Genomic DNA, 21,378 nt, shown 5'->3' with positions numbered 1-21,378 from the left:
AGCTCTTTCAAAGAAGTTGCAAGTACACAATTTTGGCTTGAGAATGTAAAAGTTTACTTTTTATCACCTCCCCTGTACAATGAAACTCTGTTATTGTGGGAAACCACACAGGGGCCGGTTGTTGGAGTGCTCCAGGGAAGTCACAAGTCTGTGCAGGATGTTTGTTATCAATCTGCTGATGTATAAATAATCTCCTATAGCTTTCTTTGGGTTATAAATTTAACTCTGTTGGGTAGCTTATAGTTCAGCTTTACAGCTTAGTGCATTCTTTTTTGTTATATGTCACACTCTCATTCTATCATTGGGGAATACTGGGTATGGTGAGGGAAAGTGGCTATTTACTTGTTTCTAGAGGGACAGGCAATGGCACCCCACTCCAGTACTCTTGTCTGGAAAATCCCATGGACGGAGGAGCTTGGTGGGCTTCAGTCCATGGGGTCGCTAAGAGTCGGACACGACTGAGCGACTCCACTTTCACTTTTCATTTTCATGCACTGGAGAAGGAAATAGCAACCCATTCCAGTGTTCTTGCCTGGAGAATCCCAGGGACGGGGGAGCCTGGTGGGCTGCCGTCTGTTGGGGCGCACAGAGTTGGACACGACTGAAGCAACTTAGCAGCAGCAGCAGCAGAGGGACAGAATAAGTATCTCTTGTTTTAACTGATTGTTTACATGTTATATTATGTAATAAAAAACCTCTGCCAGATGTTGCCCAAGGTGGACAAGGTTCAGAAAGACAAAGTACCAACCCAAAAAAGGGGTACTTTTCAGGACTCAGGGGCACCTTAGGGAGACAGACTTGTTACAGGTGCTGCTCAACTGAAACATAGTTGTTTCTTCCTCACCCCTAGATAAGAAGTATCCTTTCATAAAAAACAACAAGAGTTTAAGTTATTCCAGATTCTTGTGCATGTCCTCCTAACTCTTTTCAAAAGCTAGCACAGAATTTGTGATGAGGTTGGCTGGAATTTTCCCTGCCCTAAGTCTCCATGATGTGGGGCAGAGGTTGTTTTGGAGGACTAATTTGTGCTTTTCATGCTTGCAACTAAAAATGGCAGTAGATTAGGAGAACGTAAGGCCTAGTAACAGACTGTAGAGAAATATGATAATGATTAATGGGCAGGCAACACTGAACCAACATAAAATGTCTAAGAACATCACAATGGTGAAATAAAGAAATAAGAATAGAAGCATTTTCTCAAAAAGACAAATATCTTTTTGCTTTATACTGGGTGTTTAATGCCTTCGGTATGTGAACCATAGATATTTCTAGGAACTGATTATATAATAATTAGAATACAGTACAGGTATTTTCTTAAATTATTGATAGTCATTAAGATGGAATAATCACTAATTGAAAATTACTTTTTTTAATCACATGAAAATAAAAAATAGAAAAAAAATGGACAAAACTTCTGGAGGAAAAAAGCTTATTAATTTATGCAATGTCTTTTAAAAGAAATTAAACTTTTAACCAACATTTAAGAAGAAAAACAGGGATGTGAACTCAAAACAAATATCATAAAAGGTTTATATCCTTAGCCTATAAAGAAATTGAACAAAACAAAAAGTAAAACCTCAAAAAGGTTAAGCGGAAAAAGGACATGATGGTCATGACTTACAGAAGGACTCAAACTAACTTAATGTTCAACCTCACCATTAAAAGAATATGACATATAACTATGTATTATATGTATTTATATGTACTTTATAAACCAAAAAATGTCTTTGACTTTGCATACTAAATAGTACAAAGATAAAACTCCTAATATCCAAAGATTTTGTGGACGCACTGAAATTGCTTATCTCATATCTGTATTGGTAAGGAAGTAGTTGGCAAGAGTTATAAAATCCTTCTTAAACTTAGGTCTATCAAGCCCACTTTGGGTAATTTTATTTTCAAATCACAAGAAAAAGCTATGTTCACAAAAAAATGTTTCTCACGATTTCATGTATAAAAGAGAAGAATTGAAAGCAAACAATATACAATATACAATCATGGGGAATGATTTCAAGTGCAACCATTACAAGTAATAATTCTGAATAGAATATGGTAATAGGGAAATACGGGTATGCTACGTTAAGTGAAAAGTCCAAGAAAAAAATTACTTGTGTATGATTATGGCAACTTTAAAAATTAAACACATTTAAAAAGATACAAAATAGTTATAGCTTCCTATTGTTTTACTTACACACTTTATCTTATTATAGATTTAAGATATATAATATTTTTTAACAGATAAATATATTAAAATAATAACTTTTTATAATTACAAAGCCCTGAGGGAAGCCAAATCAAATTCTATCAATTATCATTAATCCTGGATGAGTAAAGTATGAATTAATGAGACTGCTATTCTGGGAATTTGTTAAGTGCTGAAGGTTTCATAAAATTTAACATATTAAGTCCCAATTATGTACCAGTTGCTTTAGATATATTTATATTTTCTCTAATTTTCACTATAATCCTGTAAAGTACTACTACCCTCATTTTACAGAGTAGGAAATGAGGCAAAGATAGTTTAAAAATCTTGCCCCTAGCGTTTCTAGATGCCAGAATCGGAACTTGAACATGGGTGAGTTTCACTCCAAAGCATAAACTCTCTTCTCTATTCACATTGGCCTTTTAGTGAAGACAGTAAGTATTAAAGATATTGACCAACAAAGTTTATTACAGTAAAATACACTCTTTAATTCAAATCAGAATTATTGAATCAGGCCCAAATGCTTACCTCCTTTAAGACTGACTTAAAATGTGATCTCCCTGTTTTCTGAGACCATGTTTTTCCAGAAGGTCCATATCGGACCTGATTCCTCTTACTGATGACATCAGCTTTCAGGTGCGGGGGTTCCCCTTCCATAACAAACACCAGCTTTACATCCATTAGCGTTAAATATGAGATACGAAAAAATAGATTTCTGAAATAGAAAAAGTTAACGATACTGTAATCATCATGCATGAATAGCAGAAGTCAACATTGCAGAATGACATAATGGCAAAGACACTAGTATCAAAAATGTTACATGCAATAATGTCTTATTTATTATGATTTTCAGTGGACTGAACTGAGAAACCACTGCTTGTTTTTTAGCAAAGGAGATTTATGATTATTCTAATTGCTATGTGGGAAATGGTTTGGAGGAGGAGGAGGCCAAGATAAGAGGGAGGGAAGCTAGTGAAAACCTCATCTCAACAGGGCATATAAGAGACGTTGCCATACACTGAGGTAGTGCTTCTGGAGCGAAGTTTGTGAATGCAACATATATTCTGAAAGGGGACTGGCAAGACTTCAGATGGATTGGATATGGGGAGAGGTAAAGCAGGGGAAGAATGGCTCCCAAATTCCTGCCTTTTAGTCACTGAAACATCCTAGGGGGTATGTTAAATAGGCAGTCAGGTATGAGTCTGAAGCTTCAAGGGTATGAGGTACAAATTTGTGAGTCACCAGTACAAGGTGGCTCAGTGGTAAAGAATCTGCCTGTTAATGCAGGAGACGTGTGTTCAATCCCTGGGTCAGGAAGATCTCCTGAAGGAGGAAATGGCAATCTACTGCAGTATTCTTGCCAGGAAAATCCCATGGCCAGAGGAGCCTGATGGGCTACAGTCCACAGGGTTGCAAAGAGTTGGACACAACTGACTGACTGAGCATGCACACACACAGTATGGAGATGGCAAATGTGGGCTTGTTAATACATTTTAAAATCTCAAAATGCAAAATGGCAACAACAAAACAAATGAAGTGGAAACAAAACCAAGACGTCCACTGCTTATGCCATCACCTATCTATATTTTAAGAATGTTTACTTTACCTGAGGTGGGGCTTCATGACTGTCCCAATCATTTTTTTGACTGTCTGTGCTTCACACACCCAGAGACTCAGATCAACTGCAATGGTTTTCCCACTGAGACTGTGCAAGTGGACGTGTTGTTTAACAGGCTCCAAAATTTGCCACAAGTCATTTACTCCCATCCTGGTGGTTATCTGTTATTTGAAACAAACTTTTCAAAAGATTGTTAAAAGACATAGAAGCTCAGAACAAAAATTTAGACTGTATTTTGAGCTAGTTGGGGGTGATTCATAAATAGTATTCTCATTTCTTTTACTGGTCAGCTCTTCAGGATGAATCAAGAATACCTGAAACATTAAAAATGGTGGTAATACACTTAGTGGCTACAAAAATACTGATGCAGCAACTGAAAAGTTTTAGCAGAATATAGCATGCTGAATTTGTCCTTAAAATCCACTCATATCACCCAATATGTTTCTCTGTATTACTGAAAAATAAAGTTACTTTAAAATTTAAAGTCACCAAATGTCAATGGTTGTCCCTCTTCATTCTTTCTTCTTTTCCACACTGCCTGTAGCAGTGGCTGACAATAAAATTTTTCACATAGTCACATTAATACTGCATGAAATCTGGAAAATAAAAGGAAAAATTACCCTCATCCCAAAGGGTGGTAATTGGCTTTGCTCCAGTGAATAATAAGAGCTAACAAATGCAGAGAAAATCAAAGGATCTGGTAATGTGTATTTGTCTTGTTGAGAATTCACTCCTCAATCTACATACCTAACGAGAGAATAGGACTAGCCCTCTATCATAATCAGGAAAAAACAAAAAGACAAAAAGAAGAAGAATGCAAACACATGAACAAAAGACAAAAACACAGGATTAATGAAGGAAAACTCTGACGGACAAGTGGAGGGGAGATAGAAAATGAAGAATTGAAGAATAGGTAATTATTTTTTAAAAAAGGAGCATCGACTTTTAAAATTATGTCACACATGTTCATTGTGGGAAAATACAACATCTTTTTACAGAAAAATATTTTAAAATGACCTATAGTCCCATTTGGGCTTTCCTGGTGCCTTAGCAGTAAAGAATCTGTCTGCAATGCAAGAGATGCAGGTTTGATTCCTGAGTCAGGACAATCCCCTGGAGGAGGGCATAGCAACCACTCCAGTATTTTTGCCTGGGAAATCCCATGGACAGAGGAGCCTGTAGGGAGGGCTGCAGTCCACGGGGTTGCAAAGAGTTGGACATGACTAAAGCGACTGAGTACAGCAGCACAGTTTCACTATTCAAAAAAAAACTAATGTTAAACTGTTTTCTATGTACATGATATTAAAAAAAAAATTGGCTTAAGCTCTGCTACCGTGACCTGCTTTGGTATTTTCTATATGCAAGTTTTCCTTTATTAAACATCTATAGCTGTTTTTCTTTTCCTTTATTATTTGATAAAAACTGTTATGTAGCATTTGAAGATTCAGTCTGACTATATAACAGATCAGTTCAGTTCAATCACTCAGTCATGTTCAACTCTTTGCGACCCCATGGACTGAAGCACACCCAGCTTCCCCGTTCATCACCAACTCCCAGAGCTCACTCAAAACTCATGTCCATTGAGTCGGTGATGCCATCCAACCATCTCATCCTCTGTCATCCCCTTCTCCTCCTGCTTTCAATCTATCCTAGCATCATCAGGGTCTTTTCCAATGAGTCAGTTCTTCGCATCAGGTGGCCAAAGTATAGGAGTTTCAGCTTCAGCCTCAGTCCTTCCAATGAATATTCAGGACCAATTTCCTTTAGGATTGACTGGTTGGATCTCTTTGCAATCCAAGGGACTCTCAGGAGTCTTCTCCAACACCACAGTTCAAAAGCATCAATTCTTTGGCAATTAGCTTTCTTTATGGTCCAACTCTCACACCCATACATAACTACTGGAAAAACCATAGCTTGGACTAGACAGATATATAACAGATATCCTCTGAGTAATGACCTTATTTCATTCTAAAAACACAAGAAAGGATACAAAAACATATTAAGACAAAAAACTATCATCATAATGTAAAACCATTCTAAATAAAATGTAACCGTATTGTCTGCTCCTTTAACAGAGTCCATAGTAGAAGTAAATGCTCTCAAGTTGTACATGACTGCATAGAAAATAAATGCTGGAAACATGGTTGTCCTTCTCTGAGCTTTTCTGAATCTTAATTTTAAATGTGGCCAGTGTTACCACAAGTAGTATTTTGTACACTCATTTTATGAAGAGCTGCACAAACATTTACTCATATGTCACTTTAGGAGTATTATAGATTTAAATAGAGAAGAAAGCATTAGCTAATGGTGGTTCCAGTGCTTGTACTATTTCACAAGGCCCACAGATTGAATTGGGTGATATTGCAGCAGATCCAGAATCAAGGTTGTCTTGCCTAAATATTAAGTAATGAAATATGGATATAGTCATATTTCAATTAAATATGTGGTCAATAAAAAGCAATGTTCTATAACTTTATGAGTGCATGAGTATCAAATATGACTTCAGTATGGCTTTTTTAGGGATGAGTCACACTTTCTGGTTTATTGCAGAACACCTAAGAACAAGTCACCTGGTCTCAGGCAAGGTGCATCTTTTCCCCAGCCCTTCCAGATCTAAAGCTCACTCCTTCCAACCACGGCTCTAACTTTTCACTACATAGGTTGACTGCACTCCAGTATTCTTGCCTGGAGAATCCCAGGGATCGAGGAGCCTGGTGGGCTGCCGTCTACGGGGTCGCAGAGTCGGACACGACTGAAGCAACTTAACAGCAGCAGCAGCACATATATAAATAAATAGTAACGAATGAAGGGTGTTGGGTGTCACATAGTGCAGTGTTGTTTGTCATGTACACACAAACACATTTATGTATAGGACTGAAATGTAAACTGTACTCCTTCTTTGGTTAGGCTGCACAGGGATCTTAGTTCCCCAACATAAGCCCCTTGCAATGGAAGCCCACAGTCCTCACCACTGGACTGTCAAGGAATTCCCTTCTCCAAGTTATTGATAAAGAAAATCTAATCTCCTACTTTATCTTTACATGGATGCACAATATGGACATGAGTTTGAGCAGGCTCTGGGAGTTGGTGATGGACAGGGAAGCCTAGAGTGCTGTAGTCCATAGGGTCACAGAGTCGGACATGACTGAGCTACTGAACTGAACTGAAAATAGGTATCTAATTCTTGATTCCACCACCTCTCCTCAAAACTGTCTGATGCGTCACTTCAGTCGTGTCAGACTCTGTGTGACCCCATAGACGGCAGCCCACCAGGCTCCCCCGTCCCTGGGATTCTCCAGGCAAGAACACTGGGGTGGGTTGCCATTTCCTTCTCCAATGCATGAAAGTGAAAACTGAAAGTGAAGTCGCTCAGTCGTGTCCGACTCTTAGCGACCCCATGGACTGCAGCCTACCAGGCTCCTCCGCCCATGGGATTTTCCAGGCAAGAGTACTGGAGTAGGGTGCCATTTGCCTTCTCCCCTTATAGCCCTAGTACGGATTAAATGTAGCAGGAATTCAGAGCTTCAAAATAGAATTGCAATATTGCACTAAGAAACATCACCAGCAGCTACCCTTAGTCATTCCCAAATACTCAGTTGCTTAGGCCAAAAACCGAGCAGTCATTCTTGATTGTTCTCTCTACTAACAGCAACTTGATCAACAAGTCCCTTGTCTCCAAAACACCCTAAACCTGCATTTCTAAAGAAAACTCCCTTAGTTCTTTCTGCAGTCTCCTATCTGGCCTCCCTGCTTCCACTTTTTATTACCTCCTACTCCTACATAATCATTAGAAGCTACACACAGAAGCCATTTCATTCTTTGTCCCTTTCTTGGAACCAGCTCTGCCTTTGAAGTGATACTAAGTAGCTATGGTAAGACTGTAAAGCATTTAAAGTTCCAAAAAGGGACAGAATGTAACAATTGTTAAGATATCCAAGTACAACTACATTTAAAGATAGAACTGATGGTTCCTGCATGAGGTCATGATCAACCATACAAGGTTACTTGAAAATAAGCTCAGCATTAAGTAAAATTTAAAAACACTGCACATAGCACATAGCAAACTCACCCTAAACTGTGTATAATTTTATGTTCCACTTTTATTTAAATAGGGTGAAATTTGAAATGTTTTGTGGTGTAGGATTTGATGAATCTCTACTCATATTTTATAACATAATGACTTCATTGACATCAATCTGCTCATGCAATCAATGTATTTATATAAAAAGAATCTCCTAAAATACTCTTAATTCTTAAGAATATGATGCAAGAACACTTATGTGAATGTCAGAGAAACCCATAGCAAATAATTTTATAGCCTTACTAGTGGCTTCAATTTATTTGCTTTAGTGAAAAAGCATTGGACTTGGGATAGAAAACATAGAATTTTGATCTTGGATATACATTAACTATATATGTAACCTTGGGAAGACATTTAACCCATCTACAAAATAAGAGGTGTTAAAACAGATGAATTACAAGATTCTGACATTCTTTGAATCTCATCATCAATTTTGATAGCCTGGTATTTAAACTCTATTTCAGATTATTATCACTTGGTGGAAAAAACATGGATTTCTAGTTTAAAGAAGAGCTTAAGAATCCCCTTCAGATTAAAACAAAACCAAATCCTTTGATGTAACCATATGGTGCCCATAAATCAGTTTATGCTCCTAAAACTTCCTTAAAAGCTAATAAGCTTTTATTGGTTAATTATAAAACTGAATGAGGTGAGAAAAGCACAGAACCTTGCTAATTCCACTAATGAATCAAATTTAAAGAACACAAAAAGAGGTCAATGGTTTTATTTATGCAAAAATATACATTTTAATAAACTAAAAGTTTTCCAGTTTTACTTCAGGCATGCTGCTAAGTCGTTTCAGTCGTGTCCGACTCTGTGCAACCCCATAGACAGCAGCCCATCAGGCTCCTCTGTCCCTGAGATTCTCCAGGCAAGAATACTGGAGTGGGCTGCCATTTCCTTCTCCATATTTCAGGCATAAACATTAGAAATCTTTTTTAACGATAAAGAAGGAAATACTTTTAATTTCCCAATTCTCACGTAGACAACTGTATTTTCATATAAAGTTTGGTAAACTGTATAAAATTTATTTCAGTACAGGATTATACTGTATAGGATATACCACATAATTTCACTAATTAATGCTATGTTTATTGTTTTATTTTCATCTGAATTTAGCCTAAACTTTGAAGCATACTATAACCCAGGCTTAAAGTATAATATAACCCAGGCTTAACTAGTAAACACTTATTAAATGCTTATAATTTACCAGAACTTATCTTGCTGCTGGAAATACAATAGGGAAAAAGATCAAGCCCTGCATTTAAGGACTGTGGTTAGATGAGCTAAAAAGGGAATTTCAACAATGAGACAAGTATAGGCACTGAAGTAAGGCTAGATAGAGGAAGATGAGCATATAGATCTGAAGAAGGCAGCTTACCTAGTGTAGGGCATCAAGGAAGGCTTCCTAAAGGAAGCGACAGCTAAGCAGAGACCTCCCAACCCTGTTTCCCATCTCTTACCAACAAGGACCACTTAGGCCAGAGGCTGTTGAGTTTTCATCTATTTTGACTATGTCATATGTGTGTCATGACAAGGGCTAGGATAGGAGCATATATTTGATTATTTTTAGAAGTAAAGGAGTAGGAATTTTTTTATTGGAGACCCTAAGTTTGACATCAGTTTCTTTGGGGGTGTTCTGAGTTAGCGGTAAATATCTTTTTTCCATCTAGAAAGAAAGTGTTGGAGTATAGAAAGTGGATTACATAGCTAGATTAGCATGTCACGCGAAGAGTTGTGTAAAGACAGAAGCGGGAAGTAAAGTACTGAAAGCTAAGCCAAGGAATTTACACTTTCTTTAGTTCCGATGTTTATTGAGAGGGTTTACAATGTAAACCAGGCACAAGCTGGTGGGAGTGGGGGCGAGAAAGAAAGACTGTATATATAAACAACCACAAAGCCTTAAAGTAGTTGCTACGAGGGAAGTTATTTTCAGAGTTAACACCGAAAAGGAGGTACACCCAAGTGTGCCCACAGGGTGATCGAGAAAGGCTCGCCCAGGATGGCCTCGCATCTGGCGTGGGACTTTGCCCCACGGGGCCCGGGCAAGACCATTTGGGACCCAGGGCCTCGGCTCTGTGCTTAGCGGCGACGGACACCTCCCCCGCGGGGGCGAGCCGCGGGGCGGGGAGACCCCGGGCTCGGAGAGCCGGGGCCCGGCTGGGAGTTCCGGGCCGCGGTCCTACTGGACCCAGAGAGAACCGCGGGCGGTGTCCTGGGAGGAGGGGCGGGCGAGATAGGAACGCGAACATAGAGCTCGCCTCCAACCAGCTTGCAATCGCCCCTAGATTGCAAAGGAGCAGGTAGAGGGGCCTGGGCGGGGCCGTCTCTCCACAGATCCGCGCGGGACTTACCCGGACAACCCTGCTTCCTTGGTTTTTGGAAAGACGCCCCTTCTGTCATTTACCAGTTTGGTCTGGATTCTAACTACTGCTGCCTCCAAGTTTCTAAATGTTCCTCTACTCAATAAAAAAAGAAGAAAGAAAACGAAAACTTTCTTTTTCCCTCGCCAAGCAAAGCCTAGAGTTCAGAGGCTTAGCACTCAGGCCCGGAAGGCTCCCTGGAAACCACTTGAATGCGGCGCCTCAGCCACGCGGCTCCGCCTCTTCCGGGAAGTGACTACCGCCTTTCCGCGACCGCGGCTGTACACTCCGCGGCGGCGCCCAGCCGGTCGCTGTACGCATGCGCGGAACTGTAGCCGCCGTTGGGGTTCCAGGGTGGTTTTTTTTTCTCCCCGCTTGCAGTTAGGCAACTCACCCGCCCCGACCCCTCCGCGCGTCCCACAGTCGCAGAGCCCCGGCGCTCCTCCCAACATCCCCACTGCCCGCCCAGGGGGTACTTCCGGCCCCGCCTCCTAGACTCCAGTGGCGCGAAAACCCCGCAGCGCGCACGCGCGGGCGGAGTCCCGGCGGGCGGAGGGGGGGCGGGGCGCAGGCGCGGAGAGTCCCGAGGTGGGGGCCGGGGTCGGCGGGGCTCCTGCGTTCTCCCGTGGTGGGCGCGCGGTGTCTCGGGGACCAACGGCTGCTGGGCCGACTGCGAGAGTCCACTAACGTGGCTTTAGCGTCCTGTGCTGCGGCGGCAGTCCCGCCGATCGGGGGTTCCTTGGGGGAGACTTCGACTTGTTGGAGGTAGGCTAAGGGCGCGCTCCGTCGCTCTCTCTTGCTTCGGATCCTCCCTTGGCCGGCGCCCTCCCTCAGCCCACCCGCTGGCGGCCGGGTCTTTGGAGCCGCGGCGGTGCCCAGGGCGCGCGGGTCAACGGCCGGCGGTGATCTCCGCACCCTCTCCGCCGGCGGCGCGGGTCCCTTCAGCCGCAGGAAACTTGCCGGTGTCCGCCGGGCCCCTCCCTCGGACGGCTCTGGCGGCGGTGCTTGAAAAATCTCGTCTCCGGCTAGCCTGAGGGAACCCGGCGCCGGGCCCCGAACGGCCGCCGTTAGGCTTTGATGAGTGGTTTGAGGGGGAGAAGGGTCAGGGGGATGAGTGTAGGCTCGGAAATTGGGTTCTTATCACCCCCTCTGATGACCCCTTACAAGTAACAACTTAACTACGTTTAAGAGATATGTGTAAATATCCCTGAAGGTGGCTTTGTTGCTAAATCCCAGTTTCAGGAGAACGCAAAACTGTTACCTAGAAAAATTTAAATTGTGACGTTTGGAAGTTTATGATGGCGTTTCTTTCCCCCTTATTTTCTTGTGGAGATGAATTGGAGAAGAATCAGTACTGGGAATTCCTGAACACTGAGCTCAAGGGTGGAGGAAGGGCTGCAGGACACTTTGGGGCATAAGAGGGTGCTGTGCTAATTCCTACGGGAGCAACTATTTGGTGTTTAAACCCTGAACACGGAACTTATCTGAGTGCTTGCTACTCTGTATATGTCGTGAAATTGAAAGGGAGTGTTCTAAATACAAGCTATTCTGGAATATATTCAAAAGAAGAAAAAGTCCAAATTTCCAGATTTTTAGATGGCTGCTGTGTAGTCTTTTAAAATACTCACTAGCTTATGCACTGGTGTATATGGGTGGTAAGGGAGCATGTTAGAAATACTTAGATTCACTTTATCTCCTTTTACTGTGAGAAATATGCAGAGTAATTATTTCCTGTAGAAATGTGTTTACAGTTTTCCGCTTTTTTTCCCCTTGAATGCCAGTAAGTACAAAGAAGTTTGGAGATTACCAGAATATTACTTTTTACATGTTTTTGTATAAGAACCAGTGTTGTGTGACCCTGAACAGGTTGGTACCACCTCTGTAAATTTCAGTTTCTATTCTGTAATTGGGCTTCCCCAGCGTGTCAGATGGTAAAGAATCTGCCTGCAATGCAGGCAACCTGGGTTCAGTCCCCCTGGGTCAGAAAAATCCCCTAGAGAAGGAAATGGCAACCCACTCCAGTATTCTTGCCTGGAGAATCCTATGGACAGAGGAGCCTGGTTTTTTATTTTACTGACTTTATTTTACTGAGTAGATGTAGAATTTTGTATAAAACCTGCCTAAATCTTGATGATCATTTTTAGATCTAAGTTAGGAGAATTAGTCAAAGCCATACTTGGTTTACTTTAAGGAATTGGTGGCTCAGCTGGTAAAGAACCCACCTGCCAATGCAGGAGATTCGAGACCTGGGTTCATTTCCTTCGTCCTAAAGATCCCCTGGAGAAGGAAGTGGCAAGCCACTCCAGTATTCTTGCCTGAAAAATTCCATGGACAAAGGAGCCTGGTGGGCCACAGTCCAGGGGGTCGCAAAGAGTCACACAACTGAGTGCCCACACATGAAGGTATTATGTTTAAAGCATAATTAAACGTCACAGTTATATATGTATATATACATATGTAAGTCCAGATGACTGAGGGTCAAGTGTAGACACTTAGTATTTTTTATTCACTAGTTAATGAGGTACATCTTACTCACTAGTTTCCCTGGTGAACAAATTCAGAATAGTCTCTGTGACTTTCTTAGTGCCACTGCCAAATCTACGTCTTTGTTATTGTCTTGATGCTGAGTCTTGTCCTACTCTTTCGTGACTTCATGGACTAGCCCGCCAGACATCTCTGTCCATGGGATTTTCCAGGCAAGAATACTGGAGTGGGTTGCCACTTCCTTCTCCAGGGGATCTTCCCAACCCAGGGATCAAACCTGGGTCGACTGCATTGGCAGGCAGATTCTTTACCGCTGAGCCACCTGGGAAGTCTCTACTAGAATCTAACTCTATTATTTTGCTGCTTACTGGCCTATCCATCTCAGTTTCCTAGAAGCACTTCAAACTCAATGTTTTCAAGAAAAATGAATGAATCATTTCCAAACCTCAGTCTACTGATGATGGCATTTACTATTAAGAGTAAAGATTGTTTCTGAAAATTAAACACAAGATAAAATTTTATACAGCAAGCCCAACATTAGAGGGACATATCACATAGTTTTATACATTACCAAAGGAAGAACAAGATGAACAGACAATTTCATTTTGTATAAATAGTCAAACTTGGTTAAACTCAGTTCATGCCAGGTGGAACCTGGACATTAAAGAAGTTTGATTTGGGGTTTTGACAACCTGGGTTTGGATCTAGGCTCTGCTAAGATATACCTACATGAATTTGGGTATCTTTTAAATGAGCTTCAGTATCCTCTTTTGTAAAGTAAGGGATCACTTATAAGGATGTTGAGAATTAAAAGGTTTATACCTCTTAATCCCTTTCACTAATTTCACTCCCCTGCTTCCCCCCTCTCCCCTTCTGGCAATTATCCATTTGTTCTCTGTATCAGTATCTGTTTTCATTTTGTTTGTTTCTTTTGATTTTTAGATTTAACATATAAGTGAGGTCATATGAGTATTTGTCTTCCTCTGTCTGAGTTATTTCATATAATATAATACCCTTTGGGGCTTCGCAGGTGGCTCACTGGTAAAGAATCCACCTGCCAATGCAGGAGATTGGAGTCTGATCCCTGGGGTGGGGAGATCCTGTGGAGATGGAAATGGCTACCCACTCCTGTATTCTTGGCTCAGAAATCGTATGGTCAGAGGAGCCTGATGGACTACAGTCCATGGGGTCAAAAAATATTCAAACATGACTTAGTGACTAAACAACAGCAATACCTATGTTGTTACAAATGGCAAGGTTTCTTTTTAACAGTTGTATAATATTCCATTGTGTGTATGTGTTTTGTTGTTCAGTCACTAAGTCCTGTCTGACTCTTTGCAGTCCTAATGTCTGCAGCACTCCAGGGGTGCAGGCTTCCCTGTCCTTCACCATCTCCTGGAGTTTGCTCAAACTTATGTCTGTTGAGTCAGTGATGCCATCCAACCATCTCATCCTCTGTTGTCCCCTTCTGCTGTCCTCAGTCTTTCCGAGCATCAGGATCTTTTCCAGTGAGTCAGCTCTTTGCATCAGGTGGCCAAAATACTGGGACTTCAGCTTTAGCATCAGACCTCCCAGTGAATATTCAGAATTGATTTCCTTTAGGATTGACTGATTTGATCTCCTTGCATTCCAAGGGACTCTCAAGAGTCTTTTCTAGTACCACAGTTCGAAAGCATCGGTTCTTCAGTGCTCAGCCTTCTTTACATTACAGCTCTCACATCTGTACATGACTACTGGAAAAACCATAGCTTTGACTATACAGACCTTTGTTAGCAAAGTGATGTCTGCATTTTAACACGCTGTCTAGGTTTGTCATAGCTTTCCTTCCAACAAGCAACCGTCTTTTAATTTCATGGCTACAGTCATTATTGGCATTGATTTTGTAGCCCGGGATAATAAAATTTGCCGCTGTTCCACTTTTTCCCCATGTATTTGCCATGAAGTGATGGGAGCAGATGCCATTTTTGAACTTTGAGTTTTCAGCCACCTTTTTCACTGTCCTCTTTCTTCCTCATTGAGAAGCTGTTTATTTCCTCTTTGCTTTCTGCCATTAGAGTGGTATCATTTGCATATCTGAGATTGTTGATATTTCTCCCAGCAGTCTTGATTCCAGCTTGTAATTCATTAAGTCTGGCATTTCATGTGGTGTACTCTGCATATAGGTTAAATAAGAAGGGTAACAACATACATCCTTGATATTCCTGTCCATTGTTCCATGTCTGGTTCTAACTGTTGCTTCTTGACCTGCTTACAGGTTTCTCAGGAGTCCAGGAAGGTGGTCCGGTATTCCATCTTTTTTAAGAATTTTCCAGTTTGTTGTGATCCACACAGTCAAAGGCTTTAGCATAGTCAGTGAAGCAAAAGTGGATGTTTTTCTGGAATTCTCCTGCTTTTTCTATGATCTGTGGATGTTGGATGTATATGTGTATCGTGTCTTTATCCATTTATCTGTTGATGGACATTTATATTGCTTCCGTATGTCGGCTGTTGTAATAATGGTGCAGTGAACATTGGTGTGCATGCCACTGCTTTTGTTCAACACTGCTTGTCCTTTAGAGACTGGTCTGTTTTGCCTTTATTCTCACTCTGTTTCATTTGTGCTCTATATTGAGGCCACAGGGATTTTTTAAAAACACAAATCTGAGTGTTCAGATTTTATTACCTGAGTTTTGCTCACCTATAATTGTTTGATGGGTGGACTAATGAATTTTTTCACTTACTTATTTATTATCTGTTGCATCTCATGTATATATTCTAAGCAGCGTGCTTATATTTCAGTACATTAAAAATGAGGTGGTTTAATAAAGAATGAGTTTGTCTTTGGTGTGGTAGGAGCGGAATTGGGAATGAGGTAAATAGTCTGTGGCAGATTCAGAAGCAGTAGCAATTTACCTTTTTTTAAAACCTCTGTTTTCTATTGACGTTTCCAATTCTGTTATGACTGTTCTCACTACTGTTAGCCCCTACTTTGATATTAATGGGAAGTATGAATTACTAGGTACTCACATTAAAATGGAAAATTTAGAAATTTATAATCCTGTGTGAAAATGCTTTTGGTCTTTCAAATTTCCTGTGTATATGCTTGCTGTAATTAACCCTTGGTGATTGATTTTTCTTTCTTCTTGAACTTATTTTTTCTTGATAATCATATTTGTTACTATTCCTGCTTTGAAGGAGCTTGCATTCTGCAAGGGAGAAGTAGTATGTTCCTTAATATTGAATTTTTTTTATTGTAAATAAATATTGAATACCATGAAGAGCTTTATGAATGCATTGAAAATCCCAGAGGAGCTTTTTTCCCCCCCTATTTTTATGTTTTACAGGATATTAAAAGTATTTTTCTTTACATCTGTTTATATTATCTTTTTAGCATATTAGAAACAGTTCTACTGTTGTAACCTATATTTAAGTCGCAGGACATTCATGTGTGTTTTTAAAAGTCCATTATTAAATTATAGAATGATTCATGTTTTTAAAGGTTGGATCTTTCAGTGTCTGTTAGATGCATGTTGCCATGGCAACCTAACAGCAAACTGCAAATCCCAGGCTAAGTACAGCAAATAAAAAAACATTGTCGTCATGTAGCGCACTGTATTCTGTCTTGTATAGGATCTCACATTGATTATGAGAAGCTAATCACACATACCTTCGTTCCCCTTCCTTCCCCTGATTTTACTTGAAAAACAACTGTTTTCTAGTGGTAAAATACTAAGATCAATCAGCTGATGTCTGAGTGTCAGCTAACTGCAAATTCATGTATTAAGCATTAATAAAAACTGCCTAAAAGGACATTTAATATTGGGAAAATGAAGAAGTAATGCTGCTTCTTTGCTCTTCTGTGATAAATAAATGACTGTAATTGAGTAAGAAACAGGTATGGGTGGGAGGAAAGGCAGTGTTGGGAAAATAATTGCCTGGTAGTATTCTAGGGAATTTAAGTTAGCTGAAATTAATGTATATTAATTCTTGCTATTAAATAATTTGAAAATTATGTTTGATTTTCAAGTTCTGACTTGTGTAAGAGATCAAAATAAACACTAAGTTACTTGTTAGAAAGATAGTGAATATTAGGTAATTGTGACTATAATGCTAGTACTCTCTCAAAAGGCATTTGTTTAGGTTAAATGTCCTTTGGATGTTAACTAATATTCCCTTTAAATGGTATTTGATTTATCACGATACATTAGGTTCCTTGTTGCCTTCAGGACAGGATAAAGTCCTAAATTTTTAATGTTGTTTACAACAATTCTTCTCAGACTTAATGTACTTGTGAGTCACCCAAGACCTTGTTAAAATGAAGATTCAGATTCACTTGTTTTAAATTGAAGTCTGAGATTCTGGATATCTAGCGTGTTCCTAGGAGATGTAGATGCTGCTTGCTGGTCCTTGGACCACACTTTGAATATCAAATCTACCAGTCATTCTATGGCTGGCTTCTCTGCTGCCCTAACTTTATTACTGGTAGCTGTGCCTTGTCATTTATGGCAGTATGTAATGGGCATGCTTATAGTATTCCCTGCAGTAGCAGTTTCCCGAATGTAGTCCAGGGATCCATGAGACTGTTTCAGAGGGGCTACAAGATCAAAATTGTTCTCATAATAATCATAAGATGTTATTTCCCTTTTTTACTTTCATTCACTTGTAACTACACAGAGGAGTTTTCTAGAGGTTATAGACATGTGATAATGTCATTGCTCTGATGGCTGATACAGTGTGTACTTGTGGGTTGTTTTAAATTTTTTTTCAGTTTTAATTTATAATACGGTCAATATTGATAGAAACAAAAGCCCTCTGAGGTCCTTGGTACTTTTTAAGACACTGCAACCTTTGAGAACTGCTGCCCTCTGGTTTTCTTAGGCCATGGACACAGAGACTCACATCTGGAACTTGACCAGAGCTCTTTCCATGGCTTGTGGTGCCTGTTGGGCTGGGGTGTGCTCCTCGCTTCTCTAGGCAGTGGTAAAAGGCCTCTGACCCATCCAGTGGGGAGTGGGAGTAAGTATTATAGCGTCCTGTTACACCCTCTTAGGGGTAGACCTCTAGGTTCTTCATCAGATGCCCCTGTCATGCCTCCCTACTTGGCCTGCACAGCCTTGTCTGACACTGGGCCAGATGGGATGTTGAGATGCCTCCTTTTAGCATCACCAGAAGGAGGTCCACACTACCCACTTGACCTTTGCTGAGGCAGGGGGCGGTGAGGAAGGGACAACAGTTCTTTTAATGGTATTTGACTAGAGTGATTATTGTCTGAAAGTCTTCTTGTTAGACTTCCTTTTCCTGGCCTTTTGTCTGGAGGGAATAGGCTTTCATTAAGCCTTTTGTTTCCCTCTGCACCTCTTGGTGTTTCCCCTGTTGCTGGCTTCTCCAAGTCCACAGTAGTTGAGGGAAAACAAAAACTCAGTGAACCACCGTGACATCTTTCCTTGGATTGTGAGTTTCCTACCAATCTACCTCCTTTTTCAGAGCTGTGTTATGCTTGTTTTATAGTATATAATTTTCAAGAATGTTTTACTAAGCAAGAGGAATAGGGAAAATACATCTGTTCCACCTTTCTAGAAGTGGAAGTCTCTGATTGCTTTTTTCAACTTGCACTTTGGGTTAAAGAATTCTGAACTCCAACTCCACTGTGTATCTCTTATATTTGATTGTCTAAAAATATATGAGTAAGTATTAAAATATTTTTGTTAAAGAAAAACTAAATTTGGTAAACGTAAATAGCTACTTTGGGGAGAAAAAAGATTAATTAAATAGAATTGACGTGAAAGGAATCACGACCACAGTTGAGGATTGTACAAAACAAGGTAATTCTGTGTAATAAATTTGAAGCTTTAAATTATCAGTGTTCTGGAAAATGAAATTACAGCAGACTTGTTCTAGGAATCTATAGTCAACCTGTAATAACCGGTATACAAAAAAAGAAATTGAAATGATTTCATAAAATTAAAATAGTCTGCACTATCTAATAGCTTTAAGGTTAGTTCTTTTTCACTTTCAAAAAACCTTTCAGTGTCATGCCATAGTGGTGATTGCAGAGCATTAAAAGATAAACTACCCAGTTCACTTAATGAAGCATGCATTGTCATAATAAAACTTGTCAAAGCTAGTTCCCCAAAACAGTTCCAACAAGATATGTATAGATATTTGATATTTCTGCAAAATTGCTTCTGTCAGTATAAGTTTGGAGGGCAGTGGATAAAAATTAAGCACTGTATGTATTTCTCCCCTGCCCTCCTCCTCTCTCTCATTTGTGCTTTAAAGTCCTTATTCTCCCACTTTGATCTATTTCTTGTTGTCTTTGTAACATACTCCACTGGCCTCCCAGCACACACCTACATGTCTGACCGGCTTCCTTGCCATCCATACATCATCAAGGTGAACTATCCTTTTTTCTACTGAGGACTGAGTTGAATCTTTCAGTCCGAATTAATGAGAGGGAAAATGTCATTTAATCTCCTGCTGCCCAGATACCTGGCACAAACCTGCTGTGATATAGTTCTGGGGGTACCTAAACGGATTGAACCTCACTCCAGTACTTTTACCTGGAAAATCCCATGGATGGAGGAGCCTGGTAGGCTGCAGTCCATGAGGTCACTAAGAGTCGGACACGACTGAGCAACTTCACTTTCACTTTTCACTTTCATTCATTGGAAAAGGAAATGGCAACCCACTCCAGTGTTCTTGCCTGGAGAATCCCAGGGATAGAGGATCCTGGTAGGAGGCCGTCTATGGGGTTGCACGGAGTCGGACACGACTGAAGCGACTTAGCAGCAGCAGCAGCAAACAGATTGAAAGTAGAACTATTTTTCATATTCTTGTATCTTAGAAATTTTTGTTACCTGTGCTGTGGATGTTTCTCATTACTCAGCAAACAGTTATTAGGTACCTATCACTTTAGGGCTCTAGGAGAATTTTTAAGAGAAAAATGAAAGCAGCAGTTCAAGTAATGATACCATTTCATTTCAACGAAAGACCATCAACTTGGACTTAAGGTGTGGCTTTTATGTTTAGAAAAGCTTGATGATGTTAATTTTCTACAGGCAAATTTTAAGGAATATTGGTAAAAACAAAAAAAAAACTAGATAATTAGCCTGGGTTATTTATTAGAGAACAGTGAAGTGACACTACTCAGTTCAGTCGTATCCAACTCTTTGCTACCCCATGGAATGCAGCACGCCAGGCCTCGCTGTCCATCACCAACTCCTGGAGTTTACTCAGACACGTGTCCATTGAGTCGGTGATGCCATCCAACCATCTCATCCTCTGTTGTCCCCTTCTCATGCCTTCAGTTATTCCCAGCATCAGGGTCTTTTCCAATGAGTCAGTTCTTCACATCAGGCACCCAAAGTATTGGAGTTTCAGCTTCAGCATCAGTCTTTCCAGTGAATATTCAGGACTGATTTCCTTTAGGATGGACTGGATCTTCTTGCAGTCCACGGGACTCTGAAGAGTCTTCTTCAAAAGCATCAATTCTTCGGTGCTCAGCTTTCTTTATAGTCCAACTCTCACATCCATCCATGACCACTGGAAAAACCAGAGCCTTGACTAGACGGACCTTTGTTGGCAAAGAAATGTCTCTGCTCTTAAATATACTGTCTAGGTTGGTCATAACTTTCCTTCCAAAGAGTAAGCATCTTTTAATTTCATGGCTGCAGTCACCATCTGCAGTGATTTTTGGAGCCCCCCGAAAAATAAAGTCTTTCACTGTTTCCATTGCTTGCCCATCTATTTCCCATGAAGTGATGGGACCAGATGCCATGATCTTAGTTTTCTGAATGTTGAGTTTTAAGCCAACTTTTTCACTCTCCTCTTTCACTTTCATCAACAGGCTCTTTAGTTCTTCTTTGCTTTCTTCCATAAGGGTGGTGTCACCTGCATATCAGAGGTTATTGCTATTTCTCCTGGCAATCTTGATTCCCGCTTGTGCTTCATCCAGCCCAGCATTTTTCGTGATGTACTCTGCATATAAGTTAAATAAGCACAGTGACAATATGTAGCCTTGACATACTCCTGTCCCGATTTGGAACCAGTCTGTTGTTCCATGTCTAGTTCTAACTGTTGCTTCCTAACTTGAATACAGATTTCTCAGGAGGCAGATCAGATGGTTTGGTATTCCCATCACTTTAAAAATTTTCCACAGTTTGTTGAGATCCACACAGTCAAAGGCTTTGGCATAGTCAATAAAGCAGAAGTAGATGTTTTTCTGGAACTCTTACTTTTTCGATGATCCAGCGGATGTTGGCAATTTGATCTCTGGTTCCTCTGCCTTTTCTAAAACCAGCTTGACCATCTGGAAGTTTACGATTCACATATTGCCAAATCCCGGCTTGGAGAGTTTTGAGCATTACTTTACTAGCATGTGAGATGAGTACAACTGTGTGGTAGTTTGAGCATTCTTTGGCATTGCCTTTCTTCCGGATTGGAATGAAAACTGACCTTTTCCAGTCCTGGGGCCACTGCTGAGATTTCCAAATTCGCTAGCATATTGAGTGAAGCACTTCCACAGCATCATCTTTTAGGATTTGAAATAGCTCAACTGGAATTCCATCACCTCCACTAGCTTTGTTCGTAGTGATGTTTCCTAAGGCCCACTTGACGCATTCCAGGATGTCTGGCTCTAGGTCAGTGATCA

At 40.5% G+C, this 21,378-nt stretch overlaps 2 protein-coding genes across 6 annotated transcripts in view; one reads left to right on the top strand and one right to left on the bottom strand.

Annotated features, from left to right (window-relative positions):
• The window catches only part of GEN1 (GEN1 structure-specific endonuclease), a 28,681-nt gene extending 18,169 nt beyond the window's left edge, over positions 1 to 10,512 (bottom strand). For 2 of the 5 annotated variants that reach the window (XR_015135800.1, XM_086323573.1), the window contains exons 1-3: positions 10,257 to 10,393; positions 3,810 to 3,982; positions 2,732 to 2,918 (exon numbers count right to left, since the gene is read on the bottom strand). Coding sequence is in view for 3 of the 5 variants with exons in the window: in XM_086323571.1 (XP_086179697.1) it covers positions 2,732 to 2,918; positions 3,810 to 3,970 (348 nt within the window). In the remaining 2 variants the exon portion in view is untranslated. Of the gene's footprint in view, positions 1 to 2,731; positions 2,919 to 3,809; positions 3,983 to 4,292; positions 4,418 to 10,256 lie in introns of all 5 variants that reach the window. The other 3 variants (XM_086323571.1, XM_086323572.1, XM_086323570.1) reach the window with 3 other exon arrangements.
• A 322-nt stretch (positions 10,513 to 10,834) lies between these two features.
• Positions 10,835 to 21,378, top strand: part of SMC6 (structural maintenance of chromosomes 6) — a 74,997-nt gene continuing 64,453 nt past the window's right edge. The window contains exon 1 of the mRNA XM_086323569.1: positions 10,835 to 11,030. The gene's annotated coding sequence lies outside the window, so the exon portion shown is untranslated. The remainder of the gene's footprint in view (positions 11,031 to 21,378) is intronic.

Source organism: Bos grunniens, chromosome 11, assembly GCF_055505025.1.
Source record: "Bos grunniens cultivar Pamir isolate PY7600 chromosome 11, Bosgru_T2T1.0, whole genome shotgun sequence".
Lineage (NCBI taxonomy): Eukaryota > Metazoa > Chordata > Mammalia > Artiodactyla > Bovidae > Bos > Bos grunniens.
Note: the sequence above shows the minus strand (reverse complement) of the source record. Positions and strands in the feature narration are given on the sequence as shown.